At 47.3% G+C, this 18,761-nt stretch overlaps 1 protein-coding gene across 5 annotated transcripts in view; it reads left to right on the forward strand.

The window, feature by feature from the left end:
* The window catches only part of RAI14 (retinoic acid induced 14), a 50,093-nt gene that overhangs the window by 21,753 nt on the left and 9,579 nt on the right, over positions 1-18,761 (forward strand). The window contains exons 4-12 of one of the 5 annotated variants that reach the window (XM_036308717.1): positions 3,595-3,659; positions 7,531-7,588; positions 8,284-8,354; positions 10,511-10,617; positions 12,044-12,222; positions 12,453-12,481; positions 13,800-13,886; positions 14,990-15,076; positions 16,545-16,599. In XM_036308717.1, coding sequence (XP_036164610.1) covers positions 3,595-3,659; positions 7,531-7,588; positions 8,284-8,354; positions 10,511-10,617; positions 12,044-12,222; positions 12,453-12,481; positions 13,800-13,886; positions 14,990-15,076; positions 16,545-16,599 — 738 coding nt within the window. Of the gene's footprint in view, positions 1-3,594; positions 3,660-7,530; positions 7,589-8,283; positions 8,355-10,510; positions 10,618-12,043; positions 12,223-12,452; positions 12,482-13,799; positions 13,887-14,989; positions 15,077-16,541; positions 16,600-18,761 lie in introns of those variants that run through there. The other 4 variants (XM_036308716.1, XM_036308718.1, XM_036308719.1 and 1 more) reach the window with 4 other exon arrangements.

Below are 18,761 nucleotides of genomic sequence, written 5' to 3' on the forward strand. Positions count from 1 at the left end.
GAGTTTGTATTCACCACCAGGGCCCTCACTCCGCTTTTAAGAGCCTGGGGAAGCGTTGGGCAGTGTGCCCTGCACACCCCTGTCCACGGCGGTGGCACTGCCTCCAAGGAGCAGCACTGGAGGGGCAGACCCGTCCTGGCTATGCCTCTGGGCTGGCCCCTGGGGTCTGCGAGTCCATTTCTTGAATCCCGATTGAAACGGGTGGAATCCGCGGCGCTCTGTGGCCCCAGGACGCTGGCCAGACGTTCTGGGCGAGTAGAAAACATCTCAGAGCTGCCAGTCCCTTCCCTCTCGCCCAGCATTTTTAGCAACGAGGTCAGCACGTTGGTCCGTGACTTACTGTTTCACGTTCGTCTGAATGAGGCGCTGACTTGTCATGATTTCTTGAGAGCCTGCGAGAGGCCCGAGAACAAAGGAAGGAAGAAGCCGGGTGCAAAGGATGTGCGTGGCAACGTCTGCTGTGTTATCTAGAGCAACACGGTCTTTCTCCTGTCACAGCAGACGAGATAAATGTGATGGCATTGACTGCCCAGGCCCAGCTCCTTCCTGCGGCTAAAACTCCTGCCCCCATCTCTCCCTCTCAAGAAGGCCTATCAGAGTCCCAGGCAAGGACCAGGACGTGAGTCACTGTGCCTTCCATGCTCATCATTCATCCAAAACATTTTTGCACGGTGAAGGTCTGCACGAAAGGCTCTCACAGGAGTGGTCTTTGCAGTCAACCTGCCTCAGTATTGCAGTATCATTCCTGAGAGACGGCCATCCTTCATCCCGGCACCTCCTGGGGCTAGCCCTGGAACAGCCCACGACTCTTGCCTTCTAAGTTACACTGGCCTTTTTCCTGAGAGCCAAGTTCTGCTGCAACGCCCTTGAATTAGCATCGCCCCGCCATGTGCCTCGGGGAAGTTGCCTCCTGATATTCCAGACCCACAGCTGAATGGTCCAGACGTACACACTGTCTTGGTCCCGCGAGACTCTCACTAATCTCATATATTCTCTCCAGAAAACTTAGCATTGGGGAAGAGATTTTTTTTTTTTAACATTAGCACCGAGAGGCATCTTGCCTCGGATATTGTCCAGGGAATGATGCATCATTCGAGTTCTGTGACCATTTTAAATGAAAAATACTTGCGTGCTCCTGGTTAGGAAAGTAGATCACGGGGCCAAGGAGTGAAAGGATCTAGTTTCTGTAGAAGCACAGCACGTTCTCCGGGTCTCATGCCTGGGACGCTGGGAGCTCAGTGAAAGCCGTCGTTTGTTTATGGTGAGTGGTTGACATCCCCTACCCCCTGTGTGGGGAGCTGAGCCTGTGTGCAGGGGGTGCTGTTTATACACAATAGCTTTGGTCCGCGGCACAGACGATCGTTAACACGTGCCTACGCAGCGTGAACCGTCTTCTGCTGACACTCAGGATGGGCTCCAGACACTCATCTGTAAAGCGTCTGTTTCAAATGCAGGCTGTGCTTGTCCTTGCAGACTCTGGTCCACATGATCCTGGGAGCCAGGCAGCCCCCCAAAGCCTGTTTAACGGATAACGTAACTGCACTCACACCACAGCCTGGGAGGGGGCTCATGCAGGAAGAGTAGGAAGGGGAGGGGAAGACCTTTGTCCTCCTGCTTCCCAGAGTCATTCCTTCGTTTCCTGATCTTCCTCATCCTCACCCTCATGGGGGATGGAGGGATTCCCTCCTCTGAGGTCCCACCCCCACAAAACAGCCCCCCTCCAAATACCCTTAAAACCTCCCAGTCCAGCCCTAGCCGGTTTGGCTCAGTGGATAGAGAGTTGGCCTGCGGACTGAAGGGTCCCAGGTTTGATTCTGGTCAAGGGCACGTACCTTGGTTGCAGGTTCCCCAGCCCTGGTCAGGGTGCATGCAGGAGGTAGCCAATCGATGTCTCACTCTCTCACGTCGATGTCTCTCTGTCTCTCCCTCTCCCTTCCATTCTCTTTAAAAATCAATGGAAAAATATCCTCCCTTGAGGATTAACAAACAACAAACAAATCTCAGTCCAGCTCAGATCAGACAACAGGAACCTGACCTTTGGACCTTACACAGGCTTCCTGCAGTCCACTGTGACCCTAAACCCTCGGGTTTTAAACATGGTGTTTCCTAGACATGTCGTCCTCTAGTAATCAGGGGATTTCCGCTGAGTGTTGCGGAGTGAAGACTAGCTCAGAAAGGAGAAATGGTATTTGGAGACGGGACCATCATGTAAAAGAAATTGTTCCTCTGAGCCAGTGGTTCTCAGCTGGGGTTGATGCCCCTGCACCCCACCCCCCTCCCCCCCGGAGATTTTGCAATGTCTGGAGATATTTCTGATGAACCGACATGGGCATCTAATGGGTAGAGGCAGAGATGTTGCTTAGCAGCCTTCATGGCCCAGGACAACACCCACAGCGTCAGGTGCCAACAGAGCTGAGGCCCAGGGGCCAGGCGGGGGTGGCTGGGGCAGGGGGTCGGGGAAGCGCAGGAGGTAGAGCTTCCTCCATGTGCCAGGTTGGCCGGTTGGTACCTTGGCTCCCTCCGCAGGCGTTTGTGATGCGCACACCCGACAATTCTGTGCCGGCCGTGGCGTGGGCACTAGGCGTACGGCAGGGAGTGAGGCAAGTCCTGTGTCACCGAGTTTACATTCTGGGGGGGAAAGGAGAACAGTCAGCTACCTAACCCTGTGGCTGTGGGGAGAGATGGGGCGGGGGGGCAGTGGAAAGAAGTCGGGAACCTGTTCTGTGCCGTGAAGAAGGACCTGTGACGCAGGGAGCAGGGAGCAGGAGTCACAGGCCTGGGAGGAACTGGGGTTCAAGTGGGAGGTCAGGAGGGTCCTCATCAGAAGGCAGTGGTTCCGGGGCATCGGAGCGGGCGAGAGAGCAAGGGGTGTCTGTCCCAGAGGCAGAGAGCCCAGGCAGCGAGAGCAACCCCTGAATGCCAGGGGGGGCTGCTGGGCCGGCAGGTCCCCAGGCTGCCCCTCAGCCTCTGCCCTAGGAATCCCATAGGCCCATTGGGCCGTGGCGGGAGGTGGGTGTAGGTCAGGGTTCCCAGGTACCCGTGCACAGCCATCAGAGTCTCACCTCGGGGTTGTACTCCTGAAGGAAATGGAGAGAAGCCTGCTGTCATGGTGCATGTTTTATGCGCTTCTCCTCCTCCTACGCGGGGACCTAGACGCTGAGAACCCCGGCCACTCCCATACAGGGCCGGAGGAGAAGCGGAGGGGAGAGAACGAGAGGTCAGGTGTGCTCTCTGCCGGTTGCTGGAGGCCTTCATGGGGTCCCCTCGCCTGTGGCCTTCCCAGCCTGGCGGGGCTGTGGACAGGGGCCTTTGGCGTGTGTACTGGCTGCTGAAAGCAGAACTTTCAGAGCCGAGTCACACCAGAGCACAGCGCGGAGGCTGCGTGTTATCCGGGGGGCAGGTGCGCTGTGTCCTCCCACCGCTGTCACCCTGAACTTCCCAGATAAGAAGCTGAGGCCTGACTCTTAAGAACAACAACCCCGTCTTGGCTGGGGAACAGTGTATTTCCTCATAGTTGTCTTCATTACAGAGATAAGAGATTTAACACGTGCGGCCTTTTCTTCCCCCCATTTCCCCCCCCTTAAATCTGTTTAGGTCACAGTGCGTTGCACCTCGCAGCCAAGAACAGCCACCATGAGTGCATCCGGAAGCTCCTTCAGGTAAGACAGGCAACAGCTTACCGTGACACACCTGTCACTTCCAACGTGTGACTGTAACCTTAGCTGCGAAAGAACGAATTCTCTTCCTCCTGCCTCTTGCTCCCTCCTTCCTCTCCTCCTCCCCCCCTCTCGTTCCCTCTCACTGTCTCTCTCCCTCTTCCTCTCCTCCCCTCCTTCCTCTCCTCCTCACCCTCCCCCCCCCTTTCCCTCTCACCATCTCTCTCCCTCTTTCTTTCTCCTTTAAACTCCACCCCAGACCTTGGGTTTCCTGGGAAGAGTCACTATGAAATGACAGGGAGGAGGAGATGGTTTCCATAGCAACGGCACTGGTCGGGGATTTGGAGTGTCTTCCTGGAATCCAGCCTTTTTCTTTCCTTTCGTCAGCTCCTCGTTTTCTTTTCTGAAGGCCTGTGCCCTTTACAGAGAGTCCCTTAAAAACCTTTCTCCCTGCTGGTGGGGGTCCCCTCAGGACAGGCCCTCCACTCCCCTGGTCCTCTCTCTCCAGTCATCAGTACCAGGCAGTTCTTGCCAAGCAAAACCCCAGCCATTACTTCCTTGTGCGTAACTCGATGAGTTGTTAGTTCTTAGGTTTTAAGTTCTTTGTTTTACCCTTGGGATAATTTTAAGCCAAGTGCCTGGTTCCACAACCTCGCCGGGAAGCTTACAGTGATCGCTTAGGGTGACGACTTCCGGAGATCTTTAAAGGTGAATATTTAATGCAATCCCAATAGCCCCCTTCCCAAACATCCAGCTGTTGCCAGTCAGAGGCAAGCTGGCTGCTTCCAGGAACAGCACAGAGCAGTAAACCGGGTGCCCCGAGTCCTGTCCGTCCGGCTGGCTCGCCCTGGGCGCCCCGCTGGGGCCCGCATCCTGCTTTCTCGGGCCTTGCGGTTCTGGGGCAGAAACCTGGTCACAGTCCTCAGCTTGCCCGGCTCTGCTGATCACGCAGCTGCTTGTCTTGCCTGACGTGGTGCCAGCCGCCGCCAGCGCCAGGAATGGGGCTGACGCGGAATTCAAGGAAAACTGACGGGCACCTGGGCTGCTTGCTGTGTTTATGCGGAGGCTTCTCCCTGAGAACGGGGAGAGGACCTGTCCGTCCGCCTCCTCTGGGGAAGGGGGAAGCACGGACCAGCCCGAGGAAGGCCCTGGTCTTATCTCGGTTTTTAAAACCTACCTGCGTTTCAAATCTCCACTCGCACCCTGGCGTGGAGACCCAGACTTCGCATCTGGCTCTGATTTTAAGGAGAATGAAGCTGACAGGCCAGGGATCCTCCTGGGCAAGGACCAGATATTCGAGCCCCTGATGTAATCGTATATCTGGTTATGCAAATGGATTGGTTTCTCTGTGGAATCTTTGAAGCCTTTAAACAGTTCCTTGTGCTGTTCTAAAATTAGGCCACCGCCTGGTAAGTTGTAACTTGACCTTCATTCCCCCCGCCCCCCCCCCAAGGGCAGGCAGGCATCTCCCTCTAACGTTGCCTGTTCTTGCCTCCCCGAACTTACCATTCGTGTGAACGCTGTTTGTAGACAGGAGTTAAAACCTGAGGCTTTGATGTCCCCCTAATGGGGCGCTTCCCTTGGGGCCTGTGCCTCTCTAGTCATCTTCACCTCCCCTCTGGCAACCCATACCCTCTGTGATGTGACCCATGCTGTCCCCTGCTACTCCTCACCCCTGCACCCTCTGTCACTCCTCTCTCTGGGCCCTCGAGACCTTGGCTCTTACTATCTGTCTGCTAGAGACACTTGCCCTCTCCAGTGGCTACATCCCCAAGCAGTGAGTACAAACAGAGCCTGTGAAACCCTTCAAATTCCAAATGAGCTCTCTCCCTCCCCTGATAGCGCTATTCCCCCCACTCTTTCTTCTAACAAGTGTTCCCTGAGCACCATGCCCCAAGCATTGCGTATACTATCTACTGATGAACAGAGCAGCCCCTATCCTGATGGAAATTACAGTCTGGTAAACAAGCACACAAATACACGTTAAAAATTGCACGGCACTAAAAAGCAACTACCGGGCACTTGAGAGAGGTGAGGGGTGGTGTTCAGGGAAGGCTTCCTGGAGGAGGTGACAAGCTGAGGACTCAACAATGCAAACAGCCCAGGGGAAAGCATTCCAAGCAGACACAACAGCAAGTACCAGTGGCTTAAGGAGAGAAAGGCACTTGTCAGAGAGGAAAGAAAGCCACTGAGAGGACCTGGGGCAAAGCACTTGAGGAGGAGAAACGAAGACACAGGGTATGGGCCTTGCATGTCATGATGTGTAGGCAGTGATTACTCAGTACAGCGTGCAATGTGAAGAGCTTTTAAGGAAAGAGCAATAGTCACAGATTCAAAAGGTCGCGCTAATTTGTGCAGAGGTGGTTAAAGGGGGAAAAACGCAGAATTGAGACCTGCGGGAGGGAGGCCGTCGGACCTGCCCGGGTGAGAAGGTGCTGTTTCACGCTAGGCTGTCATGGAGAAGCAGAGGCAGCAGAACTGGGGTAGCTTTGGGAGCAGAATTGACAGGCCATGGTTGAAGGAGGACATGGAGGGGAAATCGGAGATGACGCCGTGGTTTCTGGCTCATTGACTAGATTCATGTGACATGCTTGACAGATGAGGAGGTGTCGGAGGATCAGGCACAGGAGAGCGGGAAGGAACCAGAGCTTTGGCTCTGCCAGGCTCGAGTGCCTGTGAGACATCAGGACCCAAATGGGAACTGGGCAGGGGGTGAGCCAGCCTGGCGCTCAGAGTTGCCCTCTCTTGGGTACACAGGCTCCAGCTCAGCCTGTCTGGGCTCCAGTCCCGGCTCTGCCGCTCACTGTGACCCCAACAGATTTGTACCTTCGTTTCCTCTTCTGGAAATGGGGCCGAATGACAGTCTCCAACGAGGGCTGTTAGGGGCCTGACAACAGTTCTTCGAACAATGCCTGGCACACAACAGCTAATACTTACACACTATTTTTGTTGTCATTGGTCAGTTATGCACTAGGGCAGTGATGGTGAACCTTTTGAGCTCGGCGTGTCAGCATTTTGAAAAACCCTAACTTAATTCTGGTGCCGTGTCACATATAGAAATTTTTTGATATTTGCAACCATAGTAAAACAAAGACTTCTATTTTTGATATTTATTTTATGTATTTAAATGCCATTTAACAAAGAAAAATCAACCAGAAAAATGAGTTCGCGTGTCACCTCTGACACGCATGTCATGGGTTCGCCATCACTGCCCTAGGGAGTCATTAGGTTCTGGCTGTGGGTGAGACTGGGGAGGGAGAGAGCTTAGGGAGCGAGCCCTGAGGGAGGAGGAGTGGCCAGGGCAGTGGGAGGGAAACCGGGATTGGATGGGCCAGGCAGGGCTAGGAGAGACGGAGAGCTGGCGAGGAGGGCCTGGCTCGCAGGTGAGAGGCTGGCCGGAGGACGGAAATGCTCCTTGTCACAGGAAGCGCGAGGACTGTTGGCGACTTTGACTAGGACGTTTCTGGGGAGTCTTGGGGGAAACACTGGGCTGCGGGTCCAGGAATGAATGGCAGGTGAGGCAGCGTGGACTGTGTGGGGGCGGGTCTTGAGAAGAAGGGGGTTTTGTACAGGGGACAAGCACTAGGGCAGGAATTGGGTGGGGAATTGAGAAATTCGAGAGCGTGTGTGTTAGCTGGTGGCGAGGGTCCAGGAGGAATGCGGTGATGGGGAAGGGACAGGAGGGGTGGCTGTGTCCTGAATACTTGGAGATGAGTCTCCCACCCCATGAGAAACTAGGGACCCTGCAGCTTGGCAGTTGGGACCCATTCGTGTTTATATTCTTCCCAATAAGTCCCATCATGCTTTGCAGGAAAAAGATGAGCTGCGTAGAACTGAACTCTATTTCATGGATTTGTTTATTTTTGTCTTGTAGTCTAAATGCCCAGCTGAAAACGTTGACAACTCTGGGAAAACAGCTCTACATTACGCAGGTAACTTCCATTCCTTGTTTGTCTTCTGCCGTAGACACACTAACTCTTCCTGATTCAAGCCATTGCACTGACCATGTTATAGTATTCCTGGTGCTGTTTTCTGTCATCATTCCTAGGCATTCCTAGTTTATTCAGCTTGCAAAGTGTGTGGAGTTACCAAGGAGTAAACCTAGAATTCACCCATTGCCCTCCAAACAACCAAAAAGAAATTGTTTTAATTATATTTTAATTAACTTAAAGGTTCTTTTTTAAACGAAGGGGTATTCATAAACATCTGTAGAATTCAAGTCATGTGTGATACAGAGTCTTTTGTTTGGCATTCATTAATAACATCAACCCATTTGTCAACATTTTGTTTTACTAACTGTCTTGCAGCTTCAAGTGGCAAAATGTTGACACTGAGCTCTGGGAGGATGAGATTGACAGGCTTCTTTTAGGGCTGGTTATGGAAGCGCTAGGGCCAATGTTTGCCTCCAGGCAACTGGCCGTCGCTGGCTTCAGGGCCGGCTAACGCTGAAATTAAACAGTAATTGAAACGTCTCTAATTTTACCTTCCCGGCGCCATTTCTCTTCTATGCAGCCAGAGTGAGCGGAAGCAAGCTGGGTAGAACCCCAGCCTCTTGCCCGAGGGGGGCGGGGTGCCCAGGCTGCGAGTGTGGCTTTGTGATCGCTGGTGTTTGTTTTCCCTTCCTCAGCGGCGCAGGGCTGCCTCCAGGCTGTGCAGCTTCTGTGCGAGCACAAGAGCCCGGTGAACCTCAAGGATCTGGTAAGTGGCAGGTGGCCACGCGGGGTGGAGGTGGACATGGTTTCTGGGGCACTGTGGGTGCTCCTGGGGGCCACTGGCACTTTAGAGAGCTCAGTGTTTGGCGAATTCCATGGCTTTTCAACCTAACTCTTCTGCAGAGTGGCTATAAGTATTATCCCCCATTGTTCCCTAAATCATACATAAAACAGTTTTTAAAATTGATTTTAGAGGGGGGGGAGAGAGAGAGAGAGAGAGAGAGAGAGAGAGAGAATGTGGATCAGCTGCCTCCCACATGCACCCCTACTGGGGATCGAATCCGCAACCTCAGCATGTGCCCTGACCGGGAATTGAACCCGTGACCTTTCGGTGTCTGGGACAATGTTTCAACTAATGGGGCCACCCTGGCCAGGGCTAAATCAAACGTTTTCTGCATGCACTTCCCATGTGTGCATAATTGTATTTAAGGATATATATGTGGTCTCCCATCAACTTAAATATTAATAAGGCGCAGTGTCTTGATTTTTAAAAATAAGTCTGAGGAGGAGTTTTATTCTTTTCCTTTGGTGCCCATGCATCACCGGGTACTGCTGGTCGGAGTTTCGCAGCTGTGAAGACCACTTCTAGCCAATCCTAACCCTCCTGGGCTATTGGGAGAATCAGTTCACATGCCTGTTGCTCCTGCTGACAGGGTTCCGTTTCCTGCTGCTGCACGGGAATTGCTATATGCACACTTACACCTCGTGGAGATATTGTGAAGTGAGCATATGGAATTTGTGCATACTTCACACTCCCTGGATTTCAGTACTTGACAACCAGAAAGTGTTATAACTGCTCAGAGATAATTTTTTAGAAATGTGTCTGAAATTCTACTTTTAAAAGGAAACTTAATCCTTAAGCAGCAATCGTATTATGACAAACTAGAGGCCCGATGCATGAAATCCATGCAAGAGTAGGCCTTCCTTCCCCCCGCTGCCGGCACTGGCTTCCCTTCGGCCCCCAGCAGGCACCCGGACCCGAGCTTCCCTTGCAGCCCCGGCTTTGTTCGGAAGGTTGTCCAGAAGGACGTCTGGTCTAATTAGCATATTACGTTTTATTATTATAGATTCCCATGTTAAAATAACTGTCGCTATTGTAACTTATCTTTCTCCTTTGCCTATTTGAAAACATCTACCTTGAACAGGATGGTCGACCCCAGTTCAGAATGAAAACTTCTCTTGTGGTCTGTGTCATTTGAATCGAGCCCCTTCACTCTAGGATTATGGAAATAGTTGCCTATGTATTCTTCTAGTTTTTTTCCATTTGCTTTATATTGTCGTGTTTGAATTCTTAATGTATGTGTATGAGTTGGGGATCTAATTTTCTTTTTAGGAATTGCCAGTTGTCATATTGTAGCATATTGAGCCAGTCATTCCTTCCATCCAGCTCTTTATCTAGTCCTGTGTCAGTGATGGACAAACTCTTCCTTCATGTTATGTTTTGGTACCTGGTAAGATTATGACAGAGGATGCCTTCCAAGGACATAGTAGTGGCAGGGGACCCATGTGTTCACTCAGGGAGGCTGCGGGAGGGCGGTGGGACCTCCAGCTGCCTTGTGAAGCAAGTCCTTCTTTTGTCCAGAACCATCTCTCAGCAAACCTGGGATCTGTACGTGCCTGGAGCCTCAACATTCTCTCTCTCTCTCTCTCTCTCTCTCTCTCTCTCTCTCTCTCGGCCCAAGGAACAAGCGACTCAGGAGGCGAAGGCTCCTAGGAAAAGCTGAGTGAAATCCCATGAGAAGAGTTACACTAAGATGTAGGGGCCCAACTGAGCACAGACTATCACCCGGGGGTGGGGGGTGGGGGTCAGCCATAAGACCAACAGGACAATTCAGGAATAAATGTAGACAGAAAAGGACCTTTGCAATTCTGGCATTGGTGTCAGCGTTAAAAATCTTAATCGGCGTGGCTCAGTGGTGGATCATCAACCTATGAACCAGGAGGTCACGGTTCGATTCCTGGTCAGGGCACTTGCCCAGGTTGTGGGCTCGATCCCCAGTGTGGGCTGTGCAGGAGGCAACCAATCAATGATTCTCTCTCATCACTGATGTTTCTATCTCTCTCTCCCCCTCTCTCCCTCTCTGAAATCAATAAAAATATATTTTAAAAAAATAAAAATCTTACTCTGAGTTTGCCTCCTAGGATGGGAATATACCCCTGCTTCTTGCAGTGCAAAATGGCCACAGTGAGGTCTGTCGCTTTCTTCTGGATCATGGAGCGGATGTAAATTCCAGGGACAAAAATGGAAGGTACCACAGAATGTGAAACCACGTGACTTCAGGGATATGCACATCCTGAGAGTCTTTTAAAATATCAGAGCAGAGTTTTAGACCATTTGTAGGAAGTGGTTTTTAACTTAGCTTTTTTATTTTCTGCCTTAGTAATCAAGAATCTGTTTCGACTTATAAAAATTTTTTCCCAGATCTCTGGGAACATCATTGAATGTGTGATGAGATTATTAAGTACTAAAGTGAATAAGCCATTTTTAATGCCTCTTCATGCAGAATTAAAGTAAACATATTGGTTTCTATTTATTTATTTTTTTAATATTTTATTTATTTTTTACAGAGAGGAAGGGAGAGGGATAGAGAGTTAGAAACATCGATGAGAGAGAAACATCGATCAGCTGCCTTCTGCACACTCCGTACTGGGGATGTGCCCGCAACCAAGGTACATGCCCTTGACCGGAATCGAACCTGGGACCCTTCAGTCCGCAGGCCGACGCTCTATCCACTGAGCCAAACCGGTTAGGGCTATTGGTTTCTTTTTAAAAATAACCCTAACGATGTATAGGTAGTTTGAAATGCTTGGGGTGAAAAAAAATGATGAGATTTGTGCCAGTCCTATAAAATTCCATCATATTTAGAAGATTTTGTCTATATTATTTGGCCTAATATGGCTTAATGTTTTGAATGAATTTGAGGTTTTAAAAAACAACTACCTAATTTTATCTTGATAGCATTCCATTTTGAATTCCCATAGAGCACAGTTGTTTTTTTCAGACACATTTTTTATATAAATAAATATAAAAGGTTCATTTGAATAATATTTTAGTGCCTTTGTTGATAAGGGGAATGGGTTTAGGAATGGGGTATACAAGAGAAAAAAACCAAAATGTACTAATATATACTTTTTTTTTTTGGTTATCACTTAAATTTATACCATATTTTATGGGCATAATTTTCCTTTCTTTTTTTATTTTATTTTATTGTTTAAAGTATTACAAATAGTAGTACATATGTCTCCTTTTTTTCCCCATTGACCTTCCCCCAGTCTCCCCTACTCCCCGACACATGCTCTCACCCCTTTCCCCAGTGCCCTGAGTCCATTTAGAGCAGTGGTTCTCAACCTGTGGGTCACGGCCGCTTTGGGAGTCGAACAACCCTTTCACAGGGGTCGCCTAAGACCATCGGAAAACACATATATCATTACATATTGTTTTTGTGATTCATCACTATGCTTTAATTATGTTCAATTTGTAACAATGAAATTGGGGGTCACCACAACATGAGGAACTGTAGTAAAGGGTCGCGGCATTAGGAAGGTTGAGAAACACTGATTTAGAGCATAGTTTTAACGGCACTTAATCTTCTTTTCCCTTTTTTAAGACAAATGAAATGATTTCCCAGGAATCCATTCTAATTAGTACTAACTTGGCGTTGGCCTTTTCTTTAGAACTGCTCTGATGGTGGCCTGTGAGATCGGCAGCTCTCATGTCGTGGAGGCCTTAATTAAAAAGGGTGCAGACCTAACCCTTGTGGATTCTCTCGGACACAATGCCTTACATTATTCCAAACTCTCAGAAAACGCAGGAATTCAAAGCCTTCTGTTATCAAAAATCTCTCAGGATGCTGGTATGTGAAAGAAAATAGTCGGTGTTGTTTTAAGTTTGTCCACCCCGTTTTCCCCAAAGGATTAAGGAATTTGTGCAATATGATATCTTTTATTGTTCTTTTAAGCATATTCTTGAAGAAAAATGAAGTACTAAGTATTGTGTGTATTGTGTGTATCCCTCCACCCAAAGTGGATATGAATTATTATGCCTCTTACAATTCATTTTTCCCCCCCACTTTTTCCTCTATAGATTTAAAGACACCAACAAAACCAAAGCAGGTATTTATCTTTGGGAGAGGGAATTTTTTTTGTTTTCATCTTTGCTTGTGAGAATTTGAAAAATGTTCTGATTAAACCACTCTGTGGTCCTAGCAAAGTCAGAAAGACTCTGTTGGGAACATTTAAGGAGTGAAATATCTTTAGCATAAATGATTCATCGTTATAAGGTGGTAAATATTTTCTAAATGGTTTACCCTATTCCCAAAGCTTGTCACTTTAAACCTGCTGCTTATATATGTATCTTTTTCTGAAATGCACTAATATTTCCTATGGTTGTGAAAATGTTTGATGTGGCTTAAGCTCAGAATGAATAACAGTATTTTAAATATTTGGGCTCTCATACGGATTATAGAGCCACATCCCTGGCAAAGTTAGATAGTTAATGAAAATCATAGATTAGCTTTTCCTTTTAATTGGGGCTGCAAGTTAGATAGTTAATGAAAATCATAGATTAGCTTTTCCTTTTAATTGGGGCTGCTTAAAAATGTCATTAGTGTTACACCGAAATTGAGAAATTTGCCCTGATACTTTGGAGTTTTTTCTAAAAGCATAGCCACTATTGTTTATTATTAACGAGATGTATCTTTGGCTGTTTATTTACACATCAGAGTTTTTGAATAGATTATAAACACTCAGCACTGGATGTATTAGGCACTAACTGTGTCACTTATTCATCCAGAACCTTTAGAGATGAGGTTCTCCCTTCCCCCATGTTTACATTCTGTGAGGAAAGGGGTGGAAGTGACGCGGAGCGGGGGACGAAAGCTAGACTGACTGTATCCTGGGTTCTAAACGGTGGCCCACAGCTCCTCACCCTCCTCTCCCCCAGTTTCCACACCACCGTCAGCTGATTTCGTCTTGTGTTTTTTTGTGTTTTGTTTTTTTTTAAATATATTTTATTGATTTTTTACAGAGAGGAAGGGAGAGAGATAGTTAGAAACATCGATGAGAGAGAAACATCGATCAGCCGCCTCCTGCACACCTCCTACTGGGGATGTGCCCGCAACCCAGGTACATGCCCTTGACCGGAATCGAACCTGGGACCTTTCAGTCCGCAGGCCGACGCTCTATCCACTGAGCCACACCGGTTTCGGCTTGCCTTGTGTTTTTATGTTCTTGCTATTAAAGCATGGGCTGCCGAGAGAAACTGTGAGCATGCACATCCCTTACTTGTATGTGGGGAGCAGATTTCTGATCTCGATACCGTGAGAAATGCATGACCTGTGGAGGTGTTTGTGCCTGTTTGATGAAGCTGTGTGCTCAGACTTTACTAACCTCACTAACCCGCCTCCGTTCTCTGGCCTGTGACAACTTTCAGCATGACCAAGTGTCTAAAATAAGCTCAGAGAGAAGTGGAACTCCAAAAAAACGCAAAGCTCCACCACCTCCTATCAGTCCTGCCCAGGTAAACACCACGCAGCCCACCGGGAACTCGCACCGGCAGAGGCGCCGTCTTGTTCTGTGTGTCGCCAAAAAGAATGTTTTAGAGTTGAGCCTTCAGCGCACATGGGAGATTTTTCTTTACAAATTGTGATCTGGAGGATTTTAATGATTAGAATGGAAATAAGGTTGATTCTTATTTCAAAACGGAAAAGTTGAGCCGTATCTATTTTTTAAATATGTTTTTATTTATTTCAGAGAGGAAGGGAGGAGGAGAGAGAGAGAAAGATCAGTGATGAGAGACTCATTGATCGGCTGCCTCCTGCACGCACCCTACTGGGGATCGAGCCCACAACCCGGGCATGTGCCCCGACCGAATGGAACTGGGACCTCCTGGTTCATAGGTCAACGCTCAACCACTGAGCCACGCTGGCCAGGCGAACAGTACCTTTTTTTTAAGCCTCAAGGAAATTTCTCAACGTCTTTATGACGGAGACTTTTTCCTGAAGTTGACAAGTTCAGTTCCTTTGGGCCCTCAAGCCCTAGTGTGAAGGGCAGGAGAACGGGTAGCTGGTGAAGCAGTTAGTTAAAAATGAATTGTAGTTGGTTCCTGAAAACACTGTTAAATTCTATTTGCCTTTCTAATTACATTTCAGGTTGACTTACAAGCAGCTTTCATTTCTGGTTATAGTGACTACTGCAGAGGGGAGGAAGCGCAGATGTCTTTGAAATGGCAGTAAAAGCAGGCTGGGTTTGTTATTAAAAGAATCATGGGCCATAAAAAGAATAATCTATATTCAAATAGTTGAGAGCAGTATCTCATCTGATAAGTAATTTTAACTATGTTAGCATGTTCATTAATAATGTTCTCAACCTGCCATATAAGTCATCGATTTTTAAAATTGATTCTAGTACATATAGGAGCGAAGCCGTTTAGCTATGTCCTGCAAATTTTCAGAAAGTATTTGAGGTTTCTGAATCTCACTGAAGATCTGTTCCCCCCCCCCCCCCCAAATAATTGAACCTGAGAATTACTGTTCGATTTGTTTGCATTGCTGAAGTTCTGACACTGGTAGAGAAAAGACTTTGAAGAAGCCTTCACCAGTGGTTTTCATTTTCTCTTTTTAGTTGAGTGATGTGTCTTCCCCACGATCAATAACTTCAACACCAATTTCAGGAAAGGAATCAGCATTTTTTGCTGAACCACCCTTCAAGGTATTTCCTTCCTGTGTTCAATTTGGCTACTGAATTGTATGAAACATAGTAGGTTTGGTTTAAGTTATGCGACACTGGGCAAAACAGAATTACTTCTCAGGGGGTGGTTTACAAATTTCTCATCCCGAAGCACCCTTGGTTATTTTCCTGGCGTGGACTCCATCCCAAAAGAATAGGATGAGTACATTACATTCATTAGCTAATAATTAATTTCTTTATTCAATAAAAAGGGACAAAGGTGAAGCTTACCTGACAATCAGTCGTCTTTTTTTTTTTTAAATATATTTTATTGAATTATTTTACAGAGAGGAAGGGAGAGGGATAGACAGAAACATCGATGAGAGAGAAACATGCATCAGCTGCCTCCTACACAACCCCCACTGGGGATGTGCCCGCAACCAAGGTACATGCCCTTGATGGGAATCGAACCTGGGACCCTTCAGTCCGCAGGCCGACGCTCTATCCACTGAGCCAAACCAGTTAGGGCTAGTCTTACTAAACTGAGTTGATATAATGCCAATCAAATGAAAAGTTACGTTGTTCTCTGATGTCTTACTGAGAAGTAATTGTATGTTTTTAATTAATCTTTTTTCCTGACTATAATAGTAACATATTTATTTTAGAAAAATTTTAAAAATCCACTAGGTTTTATTCCACCTGGTCCTGTAGACTTGTGGTTGGAAATTATTTTTAGGAATGGGAGGGTATTTAATATCTATTTACCTAATAATCACTAGAAAATTGCACTTGGGAAGAAAGTAGTTTATTAATGTTAAAATGAAATTTCAGTGGTTTAATTGTATATTTATTTCCCCCATTTAAGAGTTACTAAAGGTAAATTTTCTTTTAACTTGGAAGCACTTTGATCTGAAAAATATTCTATCAACCCATCATTTCCCTCACTTTAACTAGATTTTACTAGTAAACTCTTAAGATGAATACATATGCAAGGCAAGGAAGTTACACTCTTACAGTTAATACCCTAATATCTTCTCATATGCTTATGGCTCCAACGAGGCAATAATAGCACAATTGTTATTTTTTGAAATAGAGTGCATAAAGACCTTTAAAAAACATAAGAAAATAAAAAGTGACACCAGTTATGATGGCTAAAATTTAAAGAGGTTAAAAAAACCAATTGTTGGTGATGACGAAGGAGAATTAGACCTCTGATGCTCTTGGTGGAAATGTCAAATGTTACAACTATTTGGGAAAATGTTTGACACAGCTTTTTTTTAAAGTTCAACATATGATCTAGCCATCCACTCCTAGATGTTTACCGATGAGAAACTAAAACGTATGTCTCAAAAAAATCTTACACCCAAATGTTTGCTAGTATACCTTCTTTTCTTGAGATGTTGTCACTGTTTTTCTAGTAAGATAACACCAGGGAGGAAATTTTGCTTGATTCCTCTGTGGGACGTTACATTCAGGAATATTCTTGTAAGTCATCTTTGTGTTCTAGCAGGCCGAGATCAGCTCCATACGGGAAAACAAAGACAGACTGAGTGACAGCACTACAGGTAAGCTGGGAGGCATCTGCCTCTGTCCTTTCGACTCGTCTCTGTCCCATGAGCGCAGAGGCCAAGCGGGCTCCTCTGTATGGGAGGCCGGAGAACCCCAGCGTGCCCCCCAGAGCTGCCACTGCCACATGGCTCATGCCCGCTGTACCTCAGGCACCTTCACCTGGATTTTAAGGCGTCTCAGAGCCCAGATGCGAAAAAATGTATCTGCTGTCATTTGTCCCAAACTAAGTTTTAGCACTTCCTTCAGTTATGAACATAGACAGTAACCCAAGTGGCATAGGCGGACCAGGGACTTTGACACCAAGAGCTTTCGCAGGTCACGTCCTCTCACCTGGCTGTTGTTACAGCTGCTTGAAATAGCATTCTCAGTACCTGCTAGAAATCGTAGCCTCCCGAGACCTGCTGCCAGATCTTGTTATTCGTTCTGTCACAAAACAAGTCCTTAAATTACTGTAGCTGCCTATTCTATGTTGCGTATTGAAGCGGTTGCTTTGAGATGAGGTCCGTGGGCTGCAAGCTGGCAGCTCTCCTGGAAGGTGAGCAGCAGGTGGTTTCCCGAAGGGAGAGCCAGCCGAGCCCCCGGTGTCGGCCACACGCAAAACGGTGAGCTGATGAAACCACACAATCGGATTGTCTTCATCGGGTCAGGGTTTCGTTCATGGCGTTGAGTCCATCCTGCGGGTTTGTCCTCTAAGAATGTAGTGTAGTTCCTTTAGAATCAGTTTAAAACAGCGTATTTCAAAGGTCCTTTTTGCTCCAGTATTCAGTTTTTCAGTCTTAGCATTTCATGTGTTTGGAGCCTTTAACATACAGAGGAGAAACATTGCCCCTGGGTGGTGCGGCTCAGTTGGTTGCGCATCGTCCTGTGCACCAAAGGGGTCGCCGGTTCCATTCCCGGTCAGGACACTTGCCTGGGTTTGGGGCTCGATCCCCAGCAGGGGGTGTGCAGGAGGCAGCCGGCTGATGTTTCTCTTTCACATTCATGTTTCTTTCTCTCTCTTTTCCTCTCTCTCAAATCAATTAAAAAACATGTAGAATTTATAAATATTAACTTTCTTATTCCTAGTAGAGACCAATGTTAACATCACTGTAACAGTTGTTACATTGGACACTTTAAAACTCATCCATTGTATCTTAGAGGTGATTTCTGTTGCTTAGAATTACAGTCCTGCTCCCAATCCCCTGATTCATTCCATGCTCACGTGACTGCATGATTAAAGCTGCAGGCTGGGCACTAGACGTCAGAAGTAAGCGTATCTATGAAGAAATGTCAGTTTGTATCTTTTCAAATGAAGAGAAAAGCTTTTGTCTTTGCATTAAATGGCTGTGAAAAATTTTTAAATAACAGGAAAACATTTAGATCAGTGCTATTCCGATCACCCTATAAACTGCTGCCATTGCACGATAAACATAAGGAATCTGCACCAGACAGTCATCAGCCATATCACTAGGCATACTGTTTTGTCCGGCTGACGTTTTTTTTCATGAGAAGACTTTCCAGGTGAAGAAAGCGGTACATTGAATTATATCCTGGAGCAAGTTCCTTGTCTCCGTCAGTGAGCACAGTGAATGGCATTGCTTTCGATGCTATTGCAGCGTGATGGTCAGTAGGATGTCTCCAAGTTGTGGCTTGCCCACGGTTGTTTACTGCGGATTTGGAGAAGACTGTATCATGCTGCAGTGGTTAGCAGATACTTTGTGGAGGGGGCAGAGTTTGACATGGCTCTCCTGAAGGATGCCGAAGAGTTTTCTAACCAAAGAGATGTTGCAAGGGCGGTTGTATGGATGAAGCATTAAAGAAGCAGCCTTGTGTTGAGAATATAGAGAGTCTGATGGGAACCTTGAATCTGAGGAGTATGGGGTACCAGAGGAAGAAATCATGAGTCATAAACCTGACACAGTAGATTGGGGCCAGATCATAGCAGTCTTAATGTAGATAAAGGGATTTGAAGATTTGGAGGGAGAGCAGTTAAAGCACTTGACCTGAAGGAATGGCCCGATCAAAGCATATTTTAGGGAGATTAGTGGGACAGTGGTGTGCAGGCTACATTTTTACTAGGGTGAGGGAGCGGGAGGGGGAGCAGAGAGACATTTATTGGAAGCTGTTTGCAAAGTTTCAAAGTAGCTGATTACGTTTGAACCTGTGTAATGGCGGTGGG

This window comes from Myotis myotis, unplaced genomic scaffold (genome assembly GCF_014108235.1).
Source record: "Myotis myotis isolate mMyoMyo1 unplaced genomic scaffold, mMyoMyo1.p scaffold_m19_p_5, whole genome shotgun sequence".
Classification (NCBI taxonomy): Eukaryota; Metazoa; Chordata; class Mammalia; order Chiroptera; family Vespertilionidae; genus Myotis; species Myotis myotis.